Source organism: Phocoena sinus, chromosome 19 (assembly GCF_008692025.1).
Source record: "Phocoena sinus isolate mPhoSin1 chromosome 19, mPhoSin1.pri, whole genome shotgun sequence".
Classification (NCBI taxonomy): domain Eukaryota; kingdom Metazoa; phylum Chordata; class Mammalia; order Artiodactyla; family Phocoenidae; genus Phocoena; species Phocoena sinus.
In genome coordinates, this window is record NC_045781.1 from 46,375,789 (window position 1) to 46,395,628 (window position 19,840).

Sequence of the window (19,840 nt, forward strand, 5' to 3'; positions counted from 1 at the left end):
TGGCTTTAAGAGGCAGCAGAGATCTTCAACAGTCAACAAGCTGAATGCAATGTTTTCAGCTTAACATTGAGCTCTTTTTTTGGGGTGATGCCTAAAGAGAGGGCCGTGAATGTATTTCCAAGAAAAGGGTTTTTTGTTTGTTTGTTTGTGATTTTTTTAAAGCAAAACAGAGGTAAGTTTCAAAAGTAAAAGGAGAAATAGCTGCTTGAAAATCTCAGCATTTGTAATTCAACCACTGGAAAAACCCTGCATGAAAAATACAGGACTAGTGGCAGACACCTGGGTTTTAAAACAATGAAGTAGAAGTATTCGTATAGGCTCTAATACTGGGCAATCAATGGTTTAAAACTCTGAAGAAAGACCAAGAGACATTTTGAATTGGAGCCTCAATAAGAAATTAAATGTATATTTAGCTTCAATCACCTGAGATTTTACTGAAACACCTATTTGTTCACCACCAATTACAACCAGATGTAGTGTCTGAATTAAAAGTGTATGCTTTTCTTCAACCACTCTATTGGAGAGAAGTCTAATAAAAGTCTAATAAAAGAAATTTCTAAGATTAACAGCAAAAAACAGCATTAAATCGTCAACATATTTATGAATGGGAGTAAACTCTGAAGTGGCTGGGGAGCAGATTCTTAAGGTGCCATTAAAAAATGCTATAGTCACTCTATTTTTGACATGAGGCAGGAGAAAAGCAGGCAATATTTGACTTAATCATGGAGAGTAAATAAAAAGTTTGGTTGGCAGTCTTCAGTATTCTTATGATGTTGTTTTCCTCCTTGGAAGGATTCCAAAATTAAGAAAGAAGATAAGAGGGAGATGTAGAATAAAATGTTTTGTTGGCAACTATGTTCTTCCTGATATTTAGTTTCCTTGACTCCAGTATAATCTCCCTCTAGGGAGGGAGAAGTGTCCCTGTTACATTAATCTTTTATAAAACCACAACACCCCAAAAGGTTACAAGAGGGCCATAACATAACATGTACATTACAAGGAAGCCGGTTTCATTTTATAAATATAGATGGATAAAACCAGCAAAGGGGGAGATTATTCTGACGAATCTGCATAATCTATGAGCTAAATTTCCACATGGCACTCAAACTGGTACGTACACGGGTCACATAGGGAGTTTGAGGTGCATAATACTGAACCTAGGAGCTGAAGATCAATGTTTTAAAATAAGCTATTCTATTCTGAAGCCCCAACGCATATGAAGAAAGGTCACTGCTTTAAAAGAATAAATCATATCTGATTCAGTAGTAGAAAGTTTGAGGAAGAAAACAGGTTCCACAAGATCCCATAATGACGAAAGTTAGGAACACAAGCTGAGGACTTATCTGGTTGGAGTAGTCTTCCTTAAGACCTCAGGAGAAAATGGTCCTGAATTAAGTCATCAATAGGGTAGTTTGGGGACAAATCTATATGATGCAAGATCTGTGATTATTAACTTTGAGGTAAAAAAATAGCAACTATTTTCTTTGTGATTCTTTCAGTATGAAGAAATCCCCAGCTTCATGGAATTTCTATCACTAATTCTAAAAAATAAAATAAATTAAAATAAAAATTTCAATACCACAATTTTCACTAATATTATTTGATATTTACACTGAGCCAAGAGAAATGATTGAAAAATATCACCAATTAGCATCCATATAATGTTATACATTTTTAGTAACTATTTTTGTTTTTATACTCAATATCCATTTATAACAATATATACAATCTTTTTACAAACCTTTTTAATGCTAACTCCTATTATTTGAAGCATATGCCCTGTGGTTCAACTGGTCCAAGTGCATAGCCAAAACACTTAGGAATGTTTATCAGCCTCCTGGGGAAACCATTCTGATACGCCTCAGTCATAAGCAGATTGTACAATGTGTGAGAGCACTGACTGATGACAGAAGTGATTGTATTCTCCATTTGGGGACAAAAAGAGCCTGATTTCCAACTTGTCTGAATCAACAGTATCTTACTGTAATCGTAGGTGAATGTTAAGAAAAAGAAGTCTAATTACACTCCTTTAGCCTATCTCTGAGCCAAGACATATGTTAATTCCAAGAAAAGTAAAGTAACTGAATCAGTCATTCCTCCCTTAATGACTGGTCTGGTCAACAGATGTAATTTTTGCTTCTAAGTCATTAAATATGCACAAAATTCTTTCTTTCACAACCTACCTCTGATATGGTAGACTTGCAAACCTCTCTGGCCACAGATTCAAATTTGGGATCTGTAGTTAGGTTCAGCTTATAATTCCATAACAACTAGGTATAAGAGAAAAACAAAACAAAGAAGCCAAAAAAACTCCAGTTAGAATAGTATGAAATTTAACATCAATGGTTACTACAAATGATAAAATTCCATTATACAGAGTCAGATAAAACATATTCACACTTCAGTTAACAAACAAAAAGATAAAATGTCACTGTATTTACAGATAAAAGGAAAAAATGTGCAGACAAAATAAAACACTACCATTCGGACATACATTTTTCTCTTTTTACTTAAGGACAAATTTTTTTTTAAGTCAGGAAAAGAATTAAAATAATTAAAAATTCCTGATAAGGGTTTCAGAGAAAATATAAATAGGTTGTATATGCAAAATTCTTAAATCAAAAAGTCTAACCCAGAAGCTCAAGAATTGGTAGGTTTAGTTGCAGATTTCACAATCAACAGTGCTTTTCACACATCATTTTTATGAAGGAGTGTTGTCCAGAGTCTAGTCTCCTGACACATCTTTCTTTATTCCTCTAAAACCCTCAACTTGACATATACACGATAAGGTCTATTTTACACAACTGTTTTAACATGTCTTAAGCTATGAAACCTCTAAATCCATTACTATTCATGGGTGAGGGCTGAATATTACTTTATTTTTGCAGCTTCAGTTTAAAAATTTCAATACATGATTCAATTCCTGAAAAGTAGCAAAAATGAGCTCTTAAACTCTGCTCGGATGGAGAGACAGAGCAGGGGCTTTGTATGACGTAGAACATGAAGAGGTTTGGGGGGTGGAGGGGCAGTTCACAAGCTTTTCTTTCAGATGGCTGCACTCCAAGACTAAAGAATACAATCACTCATTCACTGATTCATTCAAACATCTGCTTAGCACTTCTTATGATGTACCACACACAGTCTAATCTCAAGGGCTTCATAGGTTATTACAGGAAACAGAAGCAAATGTTTGAGCACATACTGTGTTAGGAACTGGGAGTTAAAACAGGAGGAGAAAGACAAACACTGTCCGGTGGTGGCTATGGTAATAGCAGGTAATGTGTATTTGGTTAATGGCCTCACAAGGTGCCACAGCAGTACAGGGGAGGAGTACCCCACACTGCAGTAGGGGGTTTGGTCAGGGAAGGTTTACCAGAGAAAGTGCTATCTACGATGAAATCTGAAAAATTAGTAGCAGTTAGCCATATTAAAAAGGGTAAGAAGACTGTTTTAAGTAAATAAAGCAGCATGTGTGGAAGCTCATTGGAATGGGAAGCAGGGCATGTTAGACGAACTGAAAGTCCAATGGAGGATTGACTCTGGAGACACAGGCCAGGACCAGATCATAAAGCCCTTGTAAGTCATGTCTGAACTTTAACCCAAGAGTAATGGGGAGTCACTAAAAGGGAAATAAGGGAGTGACATGACCGGATTTGCTTTTTAGAAGCAGAACAGAAGCTAATATAAAGTGCATTAGGAAACAACACAAAAACAGGCAGTAAATTCCACATCAGAGTGCTGAGGAAGATTTTGTGAAGAAATAAAATATAAAAGATGAGTAGGATTTCTTCTCCTCCCTCCTCAAAACCAAAAAACAAAGAAAAGCAGTAAAAAAACTCTAATCGCCCAACTATCATCAATAAGTGAGTTTTCAGAAAAAGGGTTAAGAATCTGGCTACTATCTATAATGAAAGTTTTAAGAGGATGGGACTTTTGCCTTGTTTACTACTATATGCCCAGTGCCTAGAAGAGTGCATGCAACACATAGGCATTGATAAATATTTGTTGAATGGATCAACAAAATAACAAATCTATACCATGATAAGTTCAACCAATAGGACATATAAGGCCAAACTGAGAATAGATATAGGAGAAGCTTAGTTCTAACTGAAGGCACGTTAGGCCTCCTGGCTCCTCAGAAGTAGATCCCATGATTCAAAAGATGTGGTTAGAACTGGACAAATATATTTTACTATTTATCTATCTATTACCATCTATCTAAGTCAGTACTACATGGTAATTAAATGTTATATTTTAAAATTAAGGCAACACATTCTGATTATATATGTACATCAAACCAAAGACAGATTAAAAATGTCCTCCTTATTGAGTGACTTGCAGGTGACCCAATGGCATTTCTTCCATGTAAAAAAAAAACAGAAAAAAAGAAAAAGAAAGAAAGAGAAAGAAAGAAAAAAAGGGAAAATGCAAGAAAGAAAAAAGTTGTTTGGTACTTAGAGTTGGAGTGAACAGCAACAAATGTCAAAAAAAAAAAATACAAACCACAGAGTATTTCCTTACTTTATCTAATGCAAACTCAGATGTCCTATGATTGGGCTAGAAACAGATTTTCTGACAAAAACCATTCAGATAATCATTTAGATCTTTTGAATGTCTTTAACTTTTAATTTGGAACCTTATTTGTTCTGATAATAGGTGTAAATTTCCTTACAAACAGGACTCCTCCCAGATAAGTATGATACTATTGTCTAATGCTAAATATTCTACCTCTTGTCTTTTTTTCACTTTTTCAGTTATAATTCACATACCATAAAATTCACGATTTTAAAGTGTACAATTCAGTGTTTTTTTAATATATGGTTGACATTTGAACAACGGCCACATTAGGGGCACCAACCCTCTGTGAAGTTGAAAATCTGAGTATAATTTATAGGGGGCCCTCTGCATCCACAGTTCCCCATGCTCAGATTCCTGCAGTACTGCAGTATTTACTCCTGAAAAAAAACCTGTGTATAAGTGGACCCGTGCAGTTCAAACCTGTGTCATTCGAGGGTCAACTGTATTCACAAGGGTGCATAACCATCACCACTTTCTAATTCAAGAACATTCTCATCACCCCAGCAGAAACCCCATGCCTGTTCTATCACTCGCCATCCTCCCTACTCCCATCCTTTATAACCATTAATCTACTTTCTGGTCTTTCACTTTTAATATGACTTATTAATGCTTTACTATTCTCTTTCAGGAATATAGGTAAAAAGGGAATTCAACATAGGTTGCCACAAGTACATTTTCCTCTAGAAAACAGGTAAACACACATTACACTTGATTACTGAGAGGTGACTATTTACACCATATTTGATAAGTGTCCTTTCCTCTGAGTGGCTATAATCAACTAAGAAAAATAACTGCAATTTGACAATAAATACTATTGGTTAGCATGATGTATTTCAGCTTCAATTTCCTTAAATTTAAGAGTCTCATCTTTGAATCCATCTACACACCCAACTCCCTCCCCCAAATATGTACTGAGTAACTACTATAATCTGAGTATTGTGTTAGGCGACAAAGTTGAGACAGGTGGAAGTAAAAAAAAATTTAAAAAGCCACTGTCTTAGTACTCAAGAAGCTCAACCACAGGAAACAAAAGATGGAAGAGTTCGATTGGGAAGAAAATAAGCAATAAAAACACAGTGTGATAAATGTGGTAACAGAAGCATGCAGAAGATATTATGGGAATACAAGGAAAGAACATATCACAGTGATTGTGGAGGAGGGATAGGTGAGGCTGGTAGTGGTCAAGCTATAATGGGCCAGGAGTAAGAAGGAATTTTGTCAGATGAACTGAGGAAGACTGGGGTTCTAGGACTGCAAGGGTAGAAAGGACAGAAAGAATAATGATAACTTCTGGGAATCCCACAGTTCAGAATGGCTGGAGTTGAGGGTATGAAAGATCAGGGGAGAAGGGGTGTTAGATCACACTATTGTAGCTGATATTAAAGAATCTGGATTTTACCTTAAAGGAAATGAGAGGCTAATGGATAATTTTAATCAGAGAACTCAAAAGATGAACTCTGGTTGTATAGAGAAGGGCTACACTGAGGGGGTTAGTAGGCCAGTTAAAAGGCAAGAGTTTTTGGATGGGAGAAGATGGGATATATTTGAGATATTTATTTAGAATAATGACAAGATTTGGGTGTGGGGAGTGAAGGAAAATTCTTTTTTTTAATTTTAATTTTTATTGGAGTATAGTTAACTTACAGTATTGTGTTAGTTTCAGGTGCAGAGCAAAGTGAATCTGTTATACATATACATATATCTACTCTTTTTTAGATTCTTTTCCCATATAGGCCATTACAGAGAATTGAGTAGAGTTCCCAGTGCTATACAGTAGGTCCTTATTAGTTATCTATTTTATATATAGTAGTGTGTATATGTCAATCCCAATATTCCAATTTATCCCTCTCCCCTGCCTTACCCCCTGGTAACCAGAGGTTTGTTTTCTACATCTGTAACTCTATTTGTTTCTTGTAGGTAAGTTCATTTGTACCCTTTTTTTTTAAGACTCCACATATAAGCAATATCATATGATATTTGTCTTTCTCTGTCTGACTTATGAGTTGGAATGAAGGAAAATTCTTCCTTCACAGTCAAGCTCCTTTAAAGTATAGTCTAAGTTTATTTAATCTACTTACTCTTCCATTCATCCTTAAAATTTTTAAAATCAAAGCTGTGTGTTTAGTTAAATAGTCAAAGGTAGTCAATCTAAACAAACAAGCAGTCCCCACAAAGTCCCTTTCTAAAGTCCTACTCATTACCCAGAGACAATTCTTTTAGCTTTTTCTTATGGTAATTACCTCCATACTTTTAAGCTATTAAATTGCTACTTCCTGACCTGTTAGTTTTAGATACTGTATAATAGCTTTATACTATAGAAGGTAAGGAATGAACTCTTACACCCTCTTCCTGATCCCAATCCTCCCAATATAGTTAAATCATAATGCCATTACTCAGTATTTACGTTATTATGTAAAAATACTATATATAATGAGCCATATAGAATATTATATTTCTTTCAATTTTTAGTTTGTCATGTAGTTAACAGTCATTTATTTCATAAGCCTATTTTCGATATACCCATTACTAATTAATCCCCCATCTCTTCACTGGAAAAGCAAATCTCTCAAAATGTTCAAATGCTTCAAGTGATCTCTCAGGTGAGACATTCCTCTTGGAGTCTTCTGTCTTCCTGCTTCAGTCAGGACTGGTTGCCATCTAAGCCTCTGCACAGGTGTCATCCTTCACCATCATCCTTGGAATTCCTTTGCTTTTTCTTAGGCTGATGCACTAATTACTGGATTCTTTAGTTTTCTTTGTCTTGCTGTATTCCCTCATTTTGGTGAAGCACATCCTCTAGTAGCTTTATGAGAAAACATGTATGGGTAGTAAATGTCTTGAAAAATTTTATGTATGAAATGTCTATTTTGTATTATCTTGACTAAATATAATTTTTCCTCAGAATTTTAAAGGCACTGGTCTACTCTCTTCTAGTTTCCAGTAATGCTAATGAGAAGTATCATATTACTCAAACTCCCAGTACTTTAATTATTATTTTTGTCTCTGAAAGCTTTTGAGATCTTTTATTTACTCCCAGGGTTCTTTTCAGAACCCTAAAATTGGTTTGGGGTATCTTTCCATCCATGGTGTGAGGCACTCATGGGCACTTTTAATCTAGAAACTCATCCTTCAGTTCTTGGAAATTTTCTCATATTATTCATTCAAGTTTTTTCTTTTTTTTTGGCATGGCTAATATATACCAGGCACCACTCAAGACAGATGTGAGCAAAGAAGGGCAAAATCCCTGCCCTCAAGTAGTTTACACTGTATGAAGGAGAGAAAGATAATATGCAAATGATCAAATAAATAGATCAGGTATTGAATGCTATAAAGAAAATTAAGCTAGTATAAAAGAACTGAAGTGACGGGTGAGGGGTGCTTTAATAGAGGGGGACAAGGAAAATGAACATCCTGAAAAGGTGACTGTTCCATGATGAACAGCAAATGCAAAAGACCTAAGTCAGGCACATTCTGTGAATATCTGAGGGATAGCGAGGAGGCTGCTTGTGGCCTAAGTAGAGTTATCAAGGCGGACAGTGGTAGAAGAGGCCAAGGAGCAGGTCTCTACTCTCTGCATGTGTTGTAGGCCACTGTTAAGGACCTGGGAGTTTTAATAAGTGAGAAAAAAGCTTCTGGGGTTTTGGGCAGAGACGAAATATGACCTGACTGTTAGAGGAATCATTCAGGCTGTAGCATGGAGTACAGACTGTAGAGGGACAAGGGCAGAAGAAGGGAGACTACTTAGGAGGCTATTAAAGAAGCACAAAAGAGAACTGACAATGGCTTGAACCAGGGGGTACCAGTGAAAATGGTCAGATTCAGGACACATTTCAAAAGGAGCAGCCAGACAGCAAGGCTGCTAACAGACTGAATGTGGGATATAAGAGGACAAGAGGACTCAAGGTTTTTGATTTGAGCAATGGGAAGAACTGAGATTGGGAAGACTGTAACAAGAGAGGTTTAGAGGTAGAAAATCAAGAGTTCAGTTCTAGAAATGACTGTGAGACAGCGTAGAAACGTGAAATCAGCACTTGGAGTCTGGAGTTTGTGGAAAGGTCTGTGCTGGATAAAAGACAGGAACCACAAACTGTCAGTCAGCAGGGCAGCATCAATTGTTCCTCTCCAATGGGAGTCATGGCAACAGTCTATGTAGCCATCTGGCGGTATCTTCTCTCCAAATGACAGCTCAGGTGTGAGAAGACAACACTCCCAACAGGCACTGGAAGAGGTAGTTTTGGCTTAGAAACCTCAAGCCCCATGCGAGCCATTATCTGTTGAAACAGCCCTCTGGGCATAGTTTCCAGGATCCCTGCAAGGAACACACACACCCAGGTACAAGAGTCACCACATTCAGGGAAACCTATAGTATGGCACCCCCAATGAGTATTTATAATTCATTTATAGTTCTCCCCAATCCATATAGAATTTACCAATCAGGGTCATTTTTATCTTAAGTAATACTGCCTTGAACCTTAGTTGGTATTTTACCCTTATTAGGTCACCAAGGAACTGAGCTACATAGTTAACAGGACTGAAATTCTCCTGAAGGGGAAAGAAAGGTTTTGTTAACTGTTTACTCACAGGGCTATTATGAGATGCTATAAATGTTCCTTACATGTATAGACAGATACATAAGCATTTCTGTGGGGTAAGTACCTGGAAGTGAAAAGGCTGTATTATATACTATGCCTAAGTTCCGCTTTACTAAGTAATACCCAACAGCTTTCAAAGTAGTTACACTAATTTACGTTATCACTATCAGTATTTGAAAACTCCGTTATTCTAGTATATGTGCTGCCGAAACGATCACGAAAGCTCCCTTATTTTATATTCACAGTAATGCTTGGTATTAACACTGTCGGTCTTTTGAATTTTAGCAATTCTAATGGTGAATGTAGATACTAGTATCTCACTCAGGTTTTAATTTCCATTTCCCTGATTATTAATGAGGATGAGCACCTTTCCATTTATTTGTAGATCATTCAAGTATCACCTTTAAGATATGGATGTTCAAGTATTTTACCCATTTTTCTTTTCTTTCTTTTTGTTTTTAATTAAGGGCTTATCCTAAATTTGTCCATCCAGTAGTTATATTGTATCTTAAGGAACAATTTCTATTTTTAAAAAGTTCAATTTATTTAAACTAAAACAACAACATCAAAAACCAGCTCACCCATTTCTCCCACCTCTGGCAGCCACCAATCTGTTCTCTGTATCTATGAGCTTGGTGTTGTTTTTTTTTGTTTTGTTTTTAAGATTCCACATAAAAGATCGTATAGTATATGTCTTTGTCTGACTTATTTCAATAGCATAATGCCCTCGAGGTCCATACATGTTGTTTCAAGTGGCAAGATTTCCTTCCTTTTACGGCTGAATAATATTCCATTGTGTGTGTGTGTGTATGTATGTATATGTATACACACATTTTCTTAACCATTTAACACTTATATTGTTTCCATATCTTGGCTATTGTAAATAATGCTGCAATGAACATGAGGGTGCACATATCTTTCTGAGTTAGTGTTTTCATTACCTTCAGATAAATACCCAGAAGTGGATCATATGGTAGTTCTATTTTTAACTTTTTGAGGAACCTCCACACTGCAGTGGCTGTATCAATTTGCATTCCCACCAATAGTACACAAAGGTTCCCTTTTCTCCACCTCCTCACCAATACTTGTTATTTCTAGTCCTTTTGATGACAGCCATTCTAACGGGTTTGTGGTGACATCTCGTGATTTGGTTTCTCTGATGATTATCTTTTCATGTACCTATTGGTCATCTGTATGTCTTTTTTGGAAAAGTGTTTATACAGATCTTCTGTTCATTCTTTAATTGGGTTTTTTTGTTTGTTTGTATGAGTTGTATGAGTTCTTTATACATTTTGGATGTTAGCCCCTTATCTGATATTTGATTTGCAAATATTTTCTCCCATTCAGTAGGCTGCCTTTTAATTTTCTTGGTGGTTTCCTTTGCTGTGCAGAAGCTTTTTAGTCTGATATAGCCTCGCCTTATTTTTGCTTTTGGTGTCACATTCAAAAACCATCACCAAGACCTATGAAAGAGCTTACCGCCTTTTTTTTCCTAAGAGTTTTATGGTCTCAGGTCTTGAGTTAATTTCTGTGTCTGGTGTAAGGCAGTGGTCCACTTTTCTCAATACCGTTTACTGAAGAGACTGTTCTTTTCCCCACTACATATTCTTGGCTCCTTTGTTGTAAACTAACTGACATATATGCATGGGTTTATTTCTGGGATCTATATTCTGTTCCACTGATCTATGTGTCTATTTTTATGCCAATACCATATTGTTTTAATTACTATAGCTTTGTAATATAGTTTGAAATCAGGGCGTGTGATGCTTTCAGCTTCTTTCTTCTTTCTCACGACTGCTTTGGCTATCTGGGGTCTTTTATGGTTCCAAACAAATTTTAGGATTGTTTGTTCTATTTCTGTGAAAAATGTCATTGGAATTTTGATAGGAATTGCACAGAATCTGTATATTGCTTTGAGTAGTATGAACATTTTAACAATACTAATTCCACCAACCCATGAGCATGGAATATCTTTTCATTTATTTATGTCTTCTTCAATTTCTTTCAGTAATGTCTTGTAGTTTTCAATATACAGGTCGTCTTTCACCTCCTTGATTAAATTTATCTTCTCCATTTTTCTATTCTGTTGTCTTTTCTTTCTTTCTTTTTTTTAAAATTTATTTTATCTATTTTATTTTTGGCTGCGTTGGGTCTTTGTTGTTGCGCACGGGCTTTCTCTAGTTGCGGTGAGCAGAGGCTACTCTTTGTTGCGGTGTGCGGTCTTCTCATGGCAGTGGCTTCTCTTGTTGCAGAGCACGGGCTCTAGGTGCGCGGACTTCAGTAGTTGTGGCTCGCAGGCTCTAGAGCACAGGCTCAGTGGTTGTGGCGCACGGGCTCAGTTGCTCCACAGCATGTGGGATCTTCCCAGACCAGGGCTCAAACCCGTGTCCCCTGCATTGGCAGGGGGATTCTTTTCTTTTTTTTAATAGTTAAGACTTTTTAATATTCATTTTATTTATTATCTTGTATTTTTGGCTGCGTTGGGTCTTCATTATTGCATGCAGGCCTTCTCCAGTTGTGGCGAGCAGGGGCCACTCCTCACTGGGGTGTGCAGGCCTCTCACCGCGGTGGTCCCTCCTGCCATGGAGCACGGGCTCCAGACGCGCAGGCTCAGTAGTTGTGGCTCACGGGCTCTAGAAAGCAGGCTCAGCAGTTGTGGCACACAGGCCCCGCTGTTCTGCAGCATGCGGGATCTTCCCGGACCAGGGCTAGAACCCGTGTCCCCCTGCGCTGGCAGGCGAATTCTTAACCACTGCGCCACCAGGGAAGCCCTGCTGTCTTTTCTTTATTGCTTTGTATGAATTCTTCATATATTCTGCACATACTGTCACATAAGGATTAAAATATTTTTTCCTTCTCTATGGCTTGCCTTTTCACACTCTTAATACTATATTTAATGAAACAAACTTTAATATAATCTGATTTATCAATCTTTTGCTTTTGCTTACTGCTTTTTGTTTCCCATTTATTAAATCTTTGCTTATCCCACATAGTCTCTTATGTTATCTTCTAGAAGTTTTATTATTATACTTTTCACCTTTAGATCTATAATGCATCTAGAATAGATTTCTGTGAATGGTGTGCAGTAAGGATTTAGATTTTTTTATTCGAGTGTCTATCTATATATGAGTCTGTTTCTGGACTCATTCTGTTTCACTGGTCTACTTGTTGACCCCTGTGCCTCTGCCACACTGCCTTAATTATTGCTACTTTAAGTCTTCAATCAGGTGGTGAAATTCTCTCTGCTTGGTTGTTTTCAAGACTTTTGGCTATTATTGGTCAAAACTGTGTTCCCATGTAAATTTAAGAATCAGCTTACTATTTTTTGAAACAACAAAAATGGGACCGTACAGAATCTGTAATTTGGTAAGAGCTGACGTCTTTATAATATTGAGTTTTCCAACTCACTAGCATAGTATATATTAATATATCTCTTCATTTATTTAGGTGTTCAAATTTCTCTGAATAATATTTTACAGTTATCTGTAGAGATGTCTTACATACTTTTGTTAGATTTATTCTTATGTATTTGATGCTTTATATGCTATTTTAAATAGTTTTACTTTTTTTTTTTTTTTTTTGTGGTACGCGGGCCTCTCACTGTTGTGCCTCTTCCCGGACTGGGGCACGAACCCGTGTCCCCTGCATCGGCAGGCAGACTCTCAACCACTGCGCCACCAGGGAAGCCCAATAGTTTTACTTTTAAATTCACTTTAGGGCTTCCCTGGTGGCAGAGTGGTTAAGAATCTGCCTGCCAATGCAGGGGACACGGGTTTGAGCTCTGGTCCGGGAAGATTCCACATGCCGTGGACCAACTAAGCCTGTATGCCACAACTACTGAGCCTGCACTCTACAGCCCGTGTGCCACAACTACTGAAGTCCACACACCTAGAGCCCATGTTCCACAACGAGAGAAGCCACAGCAATGAGAAACCCGTGTGCCGCAACGAAGAGTAGCTCCTGCTTGCTGCAACTACAGAAAGCCCACGCGCAGCAATGAAGACCCAACACAGTCAAAAATAAATAAATAAATAAATTTATAAAAATAAAATAAAAACTTTAATGGGAAAAATTATAATGCATTCCATCCCAACCCAAGTGTATTAGTTTGGTAGGGCTGCTGTAACAAAATACCATAAACTGGGTGGCTTAAACAACAAAAATTTATTTGCTCACAAATCTGGAGGGTAGAAGTCTGAGATCAAGGTGTCAGTAGTACCAATTTCTTCTGAGGGCTCTCATCTTGACTTGTAGATGTCCATCTTCTCCTGTGTCTGTGCCCTAATCTCTCTTTATTAGGACATCAACCTTTCCGTTTTCTGTATACTATTTGTCCCCATTTTCAGCGGTGTAATATCCTTTGGAGATCAGCTTCTTTCTCCACCCCTCTGGAGCTTCTTTCTGGGCTTCCTCTCTGTCAGATTCAGTCTATTAATAGATTTTTGAGGATATTTTCCTAATCTTTTGCTTAATAAATAATGCCATAATAATGCCATAACAAATATCATTTTAAGTTGCCTGCTTTATAAAGAAGTTTTTCTTATTTATATTCCTATCCATAGGCTAGAGCAGAGTTTAGCAAACTTTTCCCGCAAGGGCCAGAAAGTAAATATTTTAGGTTTTCAGGAAACTATAGTCACTGTTGTAACTACTCAACCTTGCCATTATAACATGGAAAGCAGCTACAGTATGTAACTGAATGAGTGTGGCTGTGTTCCAATAAAACTTTATGCATAAAAACAGGCAGTGGTCTGGATTTGGCCAATGGGTAGCCATTGACTGGTGGGCTAGAGAATGCTTAAATCTCCATATGCTTGTCAATACTGTATATTTATCAAATTTTTAATATTTGTTAATCAGATGGATAAAAACAGTGTACTCATTTTTCTTTTAATTTTCACACTTTAAACTATGAAAGAACTGAAATTTTTGTTGTTTACTGGACATCTTCTTCTTTCCCTGTGAATAGTCTATTTATGTCTGTTTTCTATGTTTATTAACAGCACTTTCTGTTAAAGAATGTAGTCTTTTTCATTTGCACTGCAAATATTTTTTCATAATTTACGTAATATTTTTGAGGAAAAAACCCTCAAATCTCTTTTTTGAGTTTTTTTTTTAAAGATTTTTTTTTTCTTTGATGTGGACCATTTTTAAAGTTGTTATTGAATTTGTTACAATATTGCTCTGTTTTATGCTTTGGTTTTTTGGCCACGAGGCATGTGGGATCTTAGCTCCCAACCAGGGATTGAACCTGCACCCCCTGCATTGGAAGGTGAAGTCTTTACCACCAGGGAAGTCCCCTTTTCTGAGGTTTTAATGCAATCAGATTTATAAATCTTTTTTTTTCTTTAAATATTTTTTGAGGTTGTATCATGTTTTAAAAACCCTACCCTCTGTTCATGTTTTCTTCTACTACTCTTGTGGTTTTATTTTTACTTTAAATCTCTGACCTATCTAGACCTTCCTTAGAATAAGTAGTCAACTTAGGCAGCCAACCTGCTTCTCTATTCTTGCAGTCTCCCATTCAAACTATCAAATAATGTGGACACAGAGTGATTTCAGATATATAACTACTCCTCTTTTGAGACACAGCTCAAGTATCATCTCCACTATTAAGTGTTTCCTGACATCAACCCACCTGGGCAAAAGTCACTCTTGTGTCCCCATTGTACTCTTACAAGTTTCTGCCGAAGCACCTGATACTTTTTGCACAGATTTGATTTCACGTCACTCTCCTTTTAATGTCAGACTGTATGTAATATGGGGAGATATATAGACACTGAATGTATTACAAATATATATATGACACATATATATGACATTGAATGTATTAATCGTAGTTATCTCTGGAGTTCTTATCTGCTAACTCTAATATATGTCTCTATCTTCAAGGTGCTTATTTGTGTGTCTTTGTTTCTACCACAGTGTTTGGCACACAGTAGATGACTGTATGATGACTAAATGAAACAACTTTAAAATACAAAACTCTACAATTATAAGCCTGACATGCAAAGAAACAATTTCATATGGTAGCTGTAACTGAAGAAAAATTTAAACTTAAGTATATTAATATTATTTGGCAGAGCCTACTGATTTCGACAATAGAGGAGTAGGTATAGATTTACCATAAATGAGGTTAATCACCCTCTTGTTAAGATTAAGTGAATTTAAGAAAACATTATGCTTCCCAGAACAACAGGAAAAGCATCCCAATATCTATCATCATATATATAAAGCACGTAAGGTGAATTATGGAAAATCCATACTTACATGATTGCAGTCTGAAGAAATTTCATTTTCAGGCTAAAAGGAAAAAAAAGAAGAGATGATGTTAAAAAAAATATCCTCTCAAGTTTTCAAACACCACCAAAATAAACTCAAAACAAGAAATCTGAATATTCAACTGAATATAATACTTCAATATGAGGAGTAAAATGGGGCTTATACATCTTTTAGATTGCTGAGGAGAAATATACCAGAAAAGGATGAGACATAGTCCCTTCCCAATCAATGGTACGATCTGGAAATTGGGAAAATGGAGAAGGAGGTACTAAAGACATAAAGCAAGAGTGACAGAAGGATCCTTACATAATACTTCATAATTCTGAAAGCTGAAGAGGATCAGGCACAATACAGGTGCCCTCGCTTTAAAGAAAGTTAGATATCTGGAAAAAAGAAGGCTTATTAAAGAGGGCAAAAAAGGTCTGACAATGATTTAAAAATTAGTCTCACATGTCACCATTAGGGGAAGTGAGGTGGTGGGTACATGGGACCTCTACGTCTATGTTTGTAACTTCTTATGAGTCTATAATCTTGCAGGTCTATGATTAAAAATACAAAGTTTAAAAAAACAGAAATTATTTATATATTCCCATGAATACATTTGCTCATAAAGCCAGGTACATATAACAGAGATAAAATGAACTTTCAATTCTGTGACAAAAAAGTAGACTAGGTTAGGCCTTATATTGAATACCTTTGCCATACACGTCTCCTTTAATTTCCTTGTTCATACCATTAAAGGAGATACAATTGTCATAATGCACGCCATAATAAAGCACTATTTCCTTTGAGATTCCATAGTACTCCAACCTGCTCAAACAAAGTAAATTGTGTCCCCTCTATGAAATATTCCTGACATAGGCTGTAAAAGATGCCACTTTCAAAATAAAAAGATTCTCCCTATTCAAGGATAGAAATAAGGCAATACAGAAAACAGTAAATATTAACAAATTAAGCAGACACACCTAGCATCACTTTAGGAAGAAAAAGGTTTCTAGGGAACTATTCATTCCACTACATTATTTAATTTTTTTAGTTTTTTGCCATACGCGGGCCTCTCACTGTTGTGGCCTCTCCCCTTGCGGAGCACAGGCTCCGGACGCGCAGGCTCAGCGGCCACGGCTCACGGGCCCAGCCGCTCCGCGGCATGTGGGATCTTCCTGGACCGGGGCACAAACCCGCGTCCCCTGCATCGGCAGGCGGACTCTCAACCACTGCGCCACCAGGGAAGCCCTCCACTACATTATTTAGCAGGCATTAATTCTAATGTACAAACTCATTTTTGTACTTACTTATAAAATATTATATTAAAATTGACTTTAATTAGATTGCTAGGCAATCGTGAGATTATAACACACCACTTCTGAACTTTCTCCTTCCTTGTCTAAGTAAGAATAGATATTTTAATGTCTTTCTGAGGTGTCTTTCTACTGCTTTTTTTTTTTTTTTCTTTGCGGTACGCAGGCCTCTCACTGTTGTGGCCTCTCCCATCGTGGAGTACAGGCTCCGGACGCGTAGGCTAGGCTCAGCGGCCATGGCTCACGGGCCCAGCCGCTCCGTGGCATGTAGAATCCTCCCGGCCCGGGTCATGAACCCGTGTCCCCTGCATCGGCACGCGGACTCTCAACCACTGCGCCACCAGGGAAGCCCCTGAGGTGTCTTTCTAAATCTTAGAAGTCAGCCTCCATACTATGAGTTAATCTAGCTTAACTCTGTTCCCTTCACTGAAATTCCAAGTGCTTAACTTATAGCCCTTAACAGTTTATTTGCAAGAATACTTTATTTTGTACAGGCAGTTTTCTACCTTATCCCCTTTTAATCTATCCTTTCAATTTTTTCCAATCAATCAGTAATTCTAGCTCTTTCTCAAAGCACAGACGGCAATTTAATACCATTAGCATCTCTACTTGTGTTCATTTCTATTAAATGATAACTTTGGATTAAAGGGGCATTCTTGAAAGAAATTCAGAGCATTGGAGAATCTTCAAAGTAAAGTAGTCAAAGAAGATTTAAGTTACCCATGGAAAAAAAGCATTGCCATATTTACAGTCCATAGGACTTACATCAGCAAATTAATGATTGTTTTAATGTCTTACTTTCCTACAGTGATAGAATGGATTATTTCCCCCAGTTTTCTACTTTTCTTTAATAGGATTTGATATCCAGATCCTTTGCTCTGTAACTCTGCATAGCCTCCTGCTGTGGAATGAGTATATACCCTGCTCCACTGATGTTAGGTTAGGCCACTGACTTGCTTTGGCCAATGGGATTTTAGCAGGCATAATATGAGAAGAGGCTTTAAATGTGCTTGGGTGGTTTGGCTTGTACTCTCGCACTCCTGACATTCCCGATGCGAACAACACGTACAGAGAGCTGCTAGTACAAGGAAAAGGAGAGACACGTGGAGCAGACCTAAACCTAACCCGTAGCCCAGGGCACAGCCACCCCAACTGACCTGCACAGCCATGAGCAAGAAGAATAAATATTTGTCATTATAAGCCCTTGAAATTTTGAGGGTGTTTGTAATGAAGAAAAAAATGACTAATAAGCCCATCAGGCAAATGAAATAAGAAAAATCTCAAAACCTTTAAGTTGTAATTGGTAACTGCAATGGTTTAATTTAGTGAATTATATTAGTAAGTACAGAATACTACACCTTCTATGAAGGAATGACACAGTCCACAGAGACATAAGTGAACTGCAAATGTGGAGGTCAGTGTTTGGTTTTCACCTCTCTCACTGTATCAATTTGCAATTGACAATAAACTGGCTTATTTTTTTCTTTCTAGATTTAGTTTTTCTACCCACAAAGAGAAGACAATATAGCAGTGCCATGAAAACAAGGTTATGATGTTAAGCCACTGAGATTCACTGAACTGAACAGCTATAAAGAATTTCTAAGTGTAATTATGAATAATTACTCTTATAAATTTAAAAGCGCCTTTAGAATCAAAGGACAAAGTAGTGGTTCAGAGGAACAGAAAAGAGACTTGCAGAATATAAAATATAAAGTAGTATACCCAAACAGTGGGAACATGAATAATGCCAGCACAAACTAACTTTAGAGAAAGTATAAAGAGAAAATGCTATGGTTTGGCACTCAGCCATTTGATAAGAAACTAAAAGACAGAAATTTCAAGGAACAAAAACAAACATGGGTGCTGACACAGGTCTGGTTCTGAGCCTACACCATGGCCATGAGGTCCCAATCAAGTCACTTCATCAGACGTTATCTATTTCTGCAAATCTGTAAATGCAGATAGGCTTGATGATCTTTAATCTTAGAATAAGAATAGTATGAGGACTAACACCAGAATTACTAAGGTGAAAAAAGGCTGAGAATTTTTTCCTTTTATTAACAATCAGTGAAATAATACTCTGAAATGATCCTAAGAAATCAATCAACAAGTAAAAACTGAATAATTATGAAGTACCCAAAACTGTGCTACGCATTGCTGTGGGATACAGAAGAAAGGTAAGACACAAATTGTCCCTAAGCTCAGGTAGTTTACAATCCAGTTATAGAAATAAAATGGTGAAATCAAGCAAGTAAGCAAGAGCAGGGACTTGAACTAGGCCTGAAGGTTTAGAGAGAAGAATGATTTACAAAGGGGATGCAAGTTAGATGATCCCCTGGTGCTCAGGAAGAAAATAATGGACCTCTCTTTTTTGAAAAGCTCATGCTTTAATTTATACTTTAATGTTTTTATAATATATGTTAGAATAATTAATATTTTATGAATATATATCTACTAGAGTATGCTCAGTAATTTTTTCAAATGATAAGAACATGATCAAGATAGAAAACTGAGAGTTGAAACCTTTCCTCTCACCAGTTTAGGAGTCCTATACCCATCCCTACCCCTTCAAATCAGAGGCAAAGTGAAGGTTCCTAGCTGTGGAAGCAGTAAATTAGAAGCTAAGCTTTGCCACATTATTAGCTGCTCTCTATTACTCTGGAGATAGAAATCTGGACTTTGAAAAGACTCTTACATCAAGTGTTCCCTCTTTGGAATTAAAATAATTGTCCTCTTAACAACAGAAAACTGGGAGGAGAAAAATTTATGAAAAGCCCCACAAATAACTTTCTGTTAAATTAATGATCAAATTTTGGAAAAGAGACTGCTGAAGTTACATATATTAATATCAAAAAAGAAATGATTATGAATAAAGGAAAGAGCAAAAGAAGAAAATGTGAAGCATCCCCCCAACCAAACACAGCAGTGACTAAAACAGAGAAGGAACTCAGTTAATGTTGAATGAATGATGCAGCAACAGCACTGTAGGAGAGACAAGTCCTGAGTACTTGGAGACACCTGCCTGACTCCAATAAAGAATCTGATGGGGGCTTCCCTGGTGGCCCAGTGGTTCAGAGTCCGCCTGCCGAT

The 19,840-nt window shown here is 37.0% G+C and overlaps 1 protein-coding gene across 2 annotated transcripts in view; it reads right to left on the bottom strand.

Annotated features, from left to right (window-relative positions):
• GLG1 (golgi glycoprotein 1) overlaps positions 1-19,840 on the bottom strand; it is a 153,404-nt gene that overhangs the window by 50,229 nt on the left and 83,335 nt on the right. For both annotated transcript variants that reach the window (XM_032611890.1, XM_032611891.1), the window contains exons 2-3: positions 15,441-15,473; positions 2,184-2,270 (exon numbers count right to left, since the gene is read on the bottom strand). In XM_032611890.1, the coding sequence (XP_032467781.1) occupies positions 2,184-2,270; positions 15,441-15,473 (120 nt within the window). The remainder of the gene's footprint in view (positions 1-2,183; positions 2,271-15,440; positions 15,474-19,840) is intronic.